Source organism: Triticum dicoccoides, chromosome 5A, assembly GCF_002162155.2.
Source record: "Triticum dicoccoides isolate Atlit2015 ecotype Zavitan chromosome 5A, WEW_v2.0, whole genome shotgun sequence".
NCBI classification, from domain to species: Eukaryota; Viridiplantae; Streptophyta; class Magnoliopsida; order Poales; family Poaceae; genus Triticum; species Triticum dicoccoides.
This window is the reverse complement of record NC_041388.1, coordinates 661,166,142-661,174,026: the sequence shown is the minus strand read 5'-3', so window position 1 is coordinate 661,174,026 and position 7,885 is coordinate 661,166,142. Positions and strand designations below refer to the sequence as shown.

At 55.4% G+C, this 7,885-nt stretch overlaps 2 protein-coding genes across 2 annotated transcripts in view; one reads left to right on the top strand and one right to left on the bottom strand.

Annotated features, from left to right (window-relative positions):
• LOC119303857 (D-xylose-proton symporter-like 3, chloroplastic) overlaps positions 1-2,814 on the top strand; it is a 7,561-nt gene extending 4,747 nt beyond the window's left edge. Inside the window, exons 12-14 of the mRNA XM_037581007.1 lie at positions 1,966-2,064; positions 2,145-2,282; positions 2,442-2,814. Coding sequence (XP_037436904.1) covers positions 1,966-2,064; positions 2,145-2,282; positions 2,442-2,579 — 375 coding nt within the window. The 3' untranslated portion in view covers positions 2,580-2,814. The remainder of the gene's footprint in view (positions 1-1,965; positions 2,065-2,144; positions 2,283-2,441) is intronic.
• A 53-nt stretch (positions 2,815-2,867) lies between these two features.
• On the bottom strand, positions 2,868-4,995 carry LOC119300366 (L-type lectin-domain containing receptor kinase SIT2-like). The gene has a single exon (XM_037577350.1). It carries the CDS (start codon positions 4,993-4,995, stop codon positions 2,899-2,901), a length of 2,097 nt encoding a protein of 698 aa, XP_037433247.1. The 3' UTR covers positions 2,868-2,898.
• Between the last annotated feature and the right edge of the window lie 2,890 nt (positions 4,996-7,885).

Sequence of the window (7,885 nt, the reverse complement as noted above, 5' to 3'; positions counted from 1 at the left end):
GCTCCTCGCCCCAGCGGCCGCACGGCCGCCTTGGGCGCAGTGGCCGCCGCAGATCGCGCCGGCAGCCCCGCCACTTCTCGCCACCACGGGGCCGCAGTGGCCCACCTGGACCGCGCCGGCCACGCCGTCCTCCGTCGCGCCCTACCTTCCAGCGGCCTCGGAGCAGGGTCCTCCACCGGCCCCGCCCATCCCTAACCTGGGCACCGGCGCCTCGGAGCAGGGCCAGACCCAGCAGCTTCTTCCGGCGTCACCGCCGGCCCCCACGCCGCAGGCGCCGGTGCAGCTCCACCAGGCGCCGCCGCCATTGATAGTACCACCACCCGCGCCTAGGGCTACGGGTCGGCCCCTGCACCAGGTGCAGTTTCCACCGTCACCATCACCGATCCCCGCTTGGGCGACCGGCTCGTCTTCGGGGCCGGTCTACTCCACGGCGCCGGAACACCCGACGCCCTCCCTGCGGTTTGATCACCCCTCCAGATCGGCGAACTACGCCCCGGCGCTTCCCGACCCAGCATACGCGCCGGCGGCAACTACGGCCGCCCCCGGGCACGGCGGGCCGACACCCCCTCGCTTCGCCAAACTGGACTTCGCCACCTACGAGGGCACGGAGGACCCCCTCAACTGGCTCAACCAGTGCGAGCAGTTCTTTCGAGGGCAGCGGACGCTCGCTTCGGATCGCACCTGGCTCACGTCCTATCATCTTCGAGGCGCAGCGCAGACCTGGTACTACGCCCTCGAGCAGGACGAGGGCGGCATGCCACCATGGGAGCGCTTCCGGGAACTCTGTCTCCTCCGGTTCGGGCCTCCTATCCGCGGGAGCCGACTGGCGGCCCTCGGCCGCTTACCCTTCACATCCACGGTGCAGGACTACGCCGACCGCTTCCAGGCCCTGGCGTGCCACGCGCCGGGCGTCTCCGCAACTCAGCGCGCCGAGTTATTTGTGGGCGGTCTACCGGACCATATCCGCGTGGACGTGGAGCTTCGGGGACCCCAGGATCTCCAGTCGGCCATGTATTACGCCCGCGCATTCGAGCGCCGCGCGGTGACCATCCAGCAGGAATCACCGTCCCAGACTGCTGGGTCGCTACCCGGACCGGATTCCGCGCAGGGTCGGCCTGTGCAGGCTTCTGCGGCACCCCTCGCCGCGACCGCGGGGCGCCCGTTCCGCCGGCTCACCCCAGCTGAGATACTCGAGCGTCGCCGCCAAGGGTTGTGCTTCAACTGCGACGAACCCTACAAGCTCGGCCACGCCTGCCCGCGACTCTTCTACCTGGAGGTGGCAGACTACATTCCGGAGGACGCCGTCGCCGCCGACCTGGCCGCCCCAGATGTCGAGAAGGTGTTTGACGCTGGTTGATTACCTCGAAGAGTTCAAGCAAGCGCTTCCCCACCTTACAGCTCGAGGACGAGCTGTTTGTGCAGGCGGGGAGAAGTGTTATGGCCGGCCGGCTTAGGCCGCAAGTTATCTTAGTTTTTATTTTCAGATTAGGCAAGTTATCTTAGGCAAGTTATCTTAGGTTGATTCTTCTACAAGTTATCTAGGATATAAATATAGGTTGTAAGACTCTTTTTGAAGGCAAGCAATAAGAAGAATATTATCTCCTATTGCCCGGCTCCCTGAGGAGCCGGAACCCTAGCCGCCAACAGCCCTAGCCGCCGCCCTTCTCCTAGCCGCGACGGCGCCCTGCCGCCGGCGCGCCCGATCCTCGTCACGTCTCCCTCCATCCTTCCCTTACCACCTACGCCCTAGACCTGGTAGAGTACTTGATCCTACCAATATGCTAATGATGTAAGCGATAGTATTATAAAGGGAAATCTCTAATTATGATTAGAGGCTTAAAAAACCTTTGCATCTTTAGTAATTTTCATCAGGCATCTAAACAGCTGTACATGTTGTATTATATTGATATAATTAGGTTCTGAAAGAGTAATCCTTTTGTTTTCTTCTTCAACCTGGAAATGCAGACCGTTGCACTCTTCCTGCTAGCAGCTTACTACAAGGTTCTCAGTGGCTTCCCTTATGTTGCTGTCGGTGCTTTACTTCTTTATGTTGGATGTTACCAGGTTGGTGCTTTACTTGTGTATATGGGGTATTTATAATGAGTACCGAGTGGTACGAGAAATTAACATGCCTTGTGTTTCAGCTTTCATTTGGTCCGATAAGCTGGCTAATGGTCTCTGAGATCTTCCCACTCCGAACAAGGGGACGGGGAATCAGCCTCGCAGTACTCACAAATTTTGGATCAAATGCGCTAGTGACATTCGCATTCTCGCCCTTGCAGGTAATGGTACTAGAATTGTTATCTCCTTGTTTATGTATCCCTTGAAGTTCCAGCCTATTCGCCTGGACAACACGTCAGAACAACCGTTTGACAGATGTATGAACAAACTGAACAGTGGCGCCAACCAATTTAACCATATTGCTTTCTTCATGTCTACAGGGGTACCTCGGACCGGCCAACGTCTTCCTTCTTTTCGCAGCCATATCGCTGCTTGCCCTCTTGTTTGTCATCCTCAACGTCCCAGAGACCAAAGGGCTGAGCCTGGAGGAAATCGAATCCAAGATCCTGAAGAAGTGAATGGAAATGCCTGCTGATATTCATCCTCTAGCCTCTTCCCTGTCCGCTCCACGGATCGGATCGGAGCGTGCCACGACACCGTTAGCGCGTCTCCCTGTAAAGCTCCTCCTGCCGATTTTGCCTGTGTAGTTGATATAGCTGTACATGCATCGATCTGTAGTTGTACCGACACTCGTGACCACGCTTTCACTGCCTCTTTTCTGAATCAGCTGTCATTTTCTGTCGATGCCTGCAATTCTGATGTTACTGTTAACAGTGTATGTGTGTGTATCTATGGGAAAGCCCGGTTGCAAACTAGCTGCCACATTGGAAAGAACTTTCAGCTGAAGAGGAGCTGCCGTTTCTCGTCAGGGGAGTTTGACGCCGACGTCCGCATCGTGGCGGTGGTGAACCCTGACGTCGACGGGAACGACACTCCGACGAACCCGTCGAACGCCTCGCTGTGCTCGAACAGCGTCATGCTGTTTCCAAGATCCTCCGGCGAAGTCTCCGGCGCCGGTGCAGCGCCTTCCAGCATCTGCACCACCTGCCTCATGCTCGGCCTGCGCGGCGGGTCGGGGTGCGAGCAGAGCAGCCCGAGCTTGAGGACCAGCTCGAGATCGTCCTCGTCGCACTTGCCCATCCTCGGGTCCCTCGCCTCCGTGATCTTCCCGGCCTTCCAGTGCCCCAGGACGAGCTCCACGAGCCCCGGCGACGGCGGCGAGTCTTCGGAATCGTTGTTGCTGAATACCACGGGCCTCCGGCCGCACGCCACCTCGAGCAGGAAGGCTCCGAAGGCGAAGACGTCGGAGCTCGTGGTGGCCTTGCCGGTCTTGCTCATCTCCGGCGCGATGTACCCGAGCGTGCCCACGACGCGCGTCGTCTGCGGGTCGCCGCCGTGGTCGTAGAGCCGCGCGAGCCCGAAGTCGCTGAGCTTGCCGTTCATGTCGGCGTCGAGGAGCACGTTGCCGGACTTGATGTCCCGGTGCACCACCACCTGCTCCCACCCCTCGTGCAGGTACAGCAGCCCGGCCGCGACCCCCCGGACGATCTTGGCGCGCTGCTCCCAGCTCAGCTCCGACGATGGATGGCCGAACAGGTGTTGGTCCAGGCTGCCGTTGGGCATGTAGTCGTAGACGAGCAACAGCTCCCCGCGCCGCCGGCAGTAGTGAAGGAGCTGCACCAGGTTGCGGTGGCGCAGCCGGCTCATGCTCACGATCTCCGACACGAACTCCTGCAGCCCCTGGCGCGACCCGTGTGACACCACCTTGACGGCGACCTCGGCGCCGGACCTCGGGAGCACACCATGGTACACGCGGCCGAAGCCTCCGGCGCCGATGAGGTCGCGGAAACCATTCGTGGCGTCGTGCAGGTCTTTATAGCTGATCCTGTGAGGGCCGTATTCTACCTCCCAGTCTTCTTCCTCCTCGGCGAACTGCCGGCGCCGCCGCACCACGAGCGCCGCGACGGCCGCGGAGGCCAGGAGCAGGATCAAGACGACCAGGACGAGCAGCGTCATCGGGAGTAGCAGCGGCGGCATCGTTCTCTTGGATGATGGCGATGATCCTGACGACGGGAGCCTCGGGAGTTTGGAGAGATCGAGGTCCTGCGCGCGGCCGCCACCCAGGCGAAAGCTCCAGCCGAGGACGTAGTGCGAGCTCGCAGCCGCGCCGTTGGCCGCCGAGAAGCCGACATAGGTGTCATCAGCCACGGCCCTCGAGAGGTTGACGTTGCATGACACGAGCGGAACGGCCGGTCTGGGCGCGCCGGCCGGGGACACCGTCACCTCGAGGCGCGAGCTTTCGCCGTCGTACTCGATCCACACCTGCAGAGGAGCGTCGCCACCGCCAGTCAGGCTGATGTTGTCGAACTTCGTTCCACCGAATCCGTCGTCGTGCCAGTACCCGGCCGGGGTCGAGCTAACAGAGCGGAGGCCGTTGACGTCGATGCCGACGTGGTTTTCGTCGGCGTCGTCGAACTCAGCGTCCATGGCAGTATCCAGCTCGACGGCGACGATCAGGCTCGTGCCGTTGCCCAGGCTGTCCGACGTGTTGAACAGGCCGAGGTACTTGCCGGCGACGGCGCCAGGGACAACAATCGACGGCGCGAGCGCGAAGGCGATGCCGTGGCCGTGCGCGTCCGGGTACCGCGGCGCGATGGCGACCACGAAGGTGGTGGAGAAGGAGATGGGCGCGCCGGTGGCGGCGTCACGGAAGCGGAGGGGCGCCGGGTGGAAGCCGTGGCCGAACGCCTCCTTGGTGTCGTTGGTGAGCCGCAGGAGGCCGGAGGAGGCGAGCACGGCGGCCGCTCCGGTGGTCGCCACGCTGCCTACGGCGAAGCCGGCGTACACAAACTCGTTGGCGCCGGCGGCGTCCTGAGCCTGGAGGAGGAGGAGGAGGAGGAGGAGGAGCGAGGTTAACGCGGCCAGCGCAATCATCCCGGCGACGACCGGCGCGAGCAATGGGAGCAATTGAGCGTGCGCGCTCCGTCGCGGTGGGGTATGGTGGGGAAGTAGTCGTCGGGGAAGTGGACGGCATTGGAGGGGAGCGCGAGGTCAAGGTTGCCTCCGCCGAGCTGACAAGGACGGGGAAGATGGAGATGGAGGCCCGCCGGAGGTGTTTTGGCAACGAAAGAACCAACGATCGAATTTTTTAAATGAATGAAGTGTAGAGTAGAGAAACGTTGAAATCAATCCAAGAGGTTGTGTCAAAATACCTTGTAACTAACAAAAGTTACTCCTATATACTCCCTCCGTTCCATATAGATTAAAAAAAAGTTTGCAAACTTTGGCCAAGTTTGTATAGAAAATTGTTTATATCTAAAATACCAAATATAATAAATATAAAACTATATCTTATGATGAAACAAGTGATATATGTTTGACATTCTAGATGTAAATATTTTTCTGTACAAACTTGGTCAGAATTTGTGATGTTGGATTTTCGAAAAAATTATATACACTACATTATTAAACGGAGAGAGTATTTTTTCTCATTCGGTTCAAATTGGATTGGGTTCCTCCATAAAATTAAATCTCCCGCAAAATAGCCGCAATAGCTGCACTATAGTGCTTGGGAGCCTCGCCGCTACGCTATGGCTGCCACCACGAAATCCTTCACAAGTCCCTCTAAACAGCTCCAAAATCAGTAAAAATCTCTAGAAATCATCTCTACCACGTGAAAAGTTGCCGCTATTTGCTGCGATTGCCCACTACGACGGCCGCTATAGATGTTGGGAGAGGCCGCCGCCAATTGTTCCTCCCATGATTTTAAACTTTGCATCCACTATCAGAAAATAACATGCAAAATGAAAAAAGAACCCTAAAAAGAAAAGGTTCAAAAATGTTGAAAGACAACGCCCAACAAGTTGCCGCATGTCGATCATGTGGGTCGAACAACCAACTTACAAAAATTAGATAGTATTACTATCCTCAAATTTCCTATGATAATGCTTTGAATTGGTGTCACTCACACAGAGTTGGATCTAAAAGACAATAATGACCAAAGAGAGCTGTTAGAAGCGGATTCCAAATCTATAAAAATGGGAAGTATTAGAAAGCCAGGGGAAAGGCAGAAGATTGCTTGAAATGACCTATGCCCTATCCCATAAAAGCAAAGACACAAATCGCATGTTATCCCCGAGAAGTATCCATCAGACACACCTTTTTCGCTTTCAAATTGGGTTGTATTTCCAAGAGCAGCGAACTCTTGGAAGCACACTCACTTTCTCTCCGGGATGAACATTAAATTCAGAAACTATGTCAAAATGTTTTTCTATAAAAAAAGTAAACATAAAAATGTGACGAGTCATCTGGCTGCTATTACATCTCCAAACATAAAAAGTTCGGAAGTATTCGCCAAGGGAAGTGGACAACATTCGAGGTGAGGTTGCTCCGCAAGCTGACAAAGACGAGGGAGATGGAGATCAAGGTTGGAGGCGCTGCCAACGAACGAATCAACAATCTATTTTCTTTTGTGGAAGAATCTAATTTTGTTTTGACGGAGAAGAAAAGCATTTCAAGAGATCAATTCAAGAGGTTTCAGTCAATGGGATTTTTCTTCGAGATAGCGAAAACCCTTGTAACTAGGGCCTGTTCTGAACCTCTCCCAACTCTCCCAACTCCGAAGACTCAGCTTCTCAGCCTGGCTTCTCACTCCATCTAGCGATCCCGGTTCGTTCGGCTGCTGAATCAGCTTCTCCCTCGCAACTTTGGGCTGGCAGTGGCTGTTGGGCTGTCTTGCACCATATTGGGCCGGCTTGGAGAGGCCGTTTTTTTTTTGAAAGGAACACCTTGCATTCCAATTACTCGGGACCGACCAAATCGGCGGTCACAGCATTCATTACATCAATCGGAAAGTCTGCATGCCAGACAAGCTGGCACTCAGGCTCAGCGTTAGACCCAACTGCAGCCAACACATGCACTGGGAAATTACAGACCCTGGGGCAATACAAAATCTTACACTGACTAAAACCAAACTGCAGGAGAAATTTGACTTCGCGGAAAAGAACGCCAAGGGGGCCTCGGTCCTGAATGGAGGAAGAGGATGCTTGTCTGTAGATTTAAGGAATCGGTCTCAAAGTGCACCTTGCCCATACCTTGAGCTTCAGCGAACTGGATTGCTTTGAGAAGAGCTTCAGTTTTCTGCTTGGAGTGCACTAGCCTGGTCCCCTAGTTTGCCGGCAGCCGCCATAATTACCTCGCCTATACTATCACGTGCGATTATACCCCAACCTCCAGAGCCCGTGCTGGGCAAGAAAGCTGCGTCAACATTAATTTTTAACAATATCAGGTGGGGGTGCCGACCATCTTGGGACCGGGGCATGACTGTTCTTCTCCTTCTTTCCTAGGAACTCAGACCATTCAGTGGTCAGATACCCAACACGCGCCTGGAAAGCTTCAGGAGAGGCCGTTTTCTGTTGCAGGAACAAGCACGAGGCTGTTCTGACGAGGAAAGAAGGGTGGAGAGAGGTTAAACGAAACGTTTTTCTTCACTTGGCGGTGGCACACCTTGTAATAGCAGTTCACTCCGCGTTTTGGAGGATTCCGTGAAGCATCGTTTTCTCAGCTTCTCAAACTCCATCAAAATAACACTACGGGTCGTCACAACTTCTTGAAGCTAGCTTCTCACATAAAAAACGTTCGGCTCAGCTTCACATCTGGAGTTTACGGAGCGCGGAGCCGGAGGACTTCAGAACAGGCTCTAAGAAAGGCCATGCTGAATTTATGTAATGACCTATGCACCAAACGACCAACACATGGACATTCTTTAAGATTACAATTCTCAAATTAAATTCTCATAAGTTACACATTCAATACTACATATAGG

Excerpts from the sequence above, each read along its gene's own strand:
- LOC119300366 (XM_037577350.1), bottom strand. The coding sequence starts at position 4,995 with ATGATTGCGCTGGCCGCGTTAACCTCGCTCCTCCTCCTCCTCCTCCTC.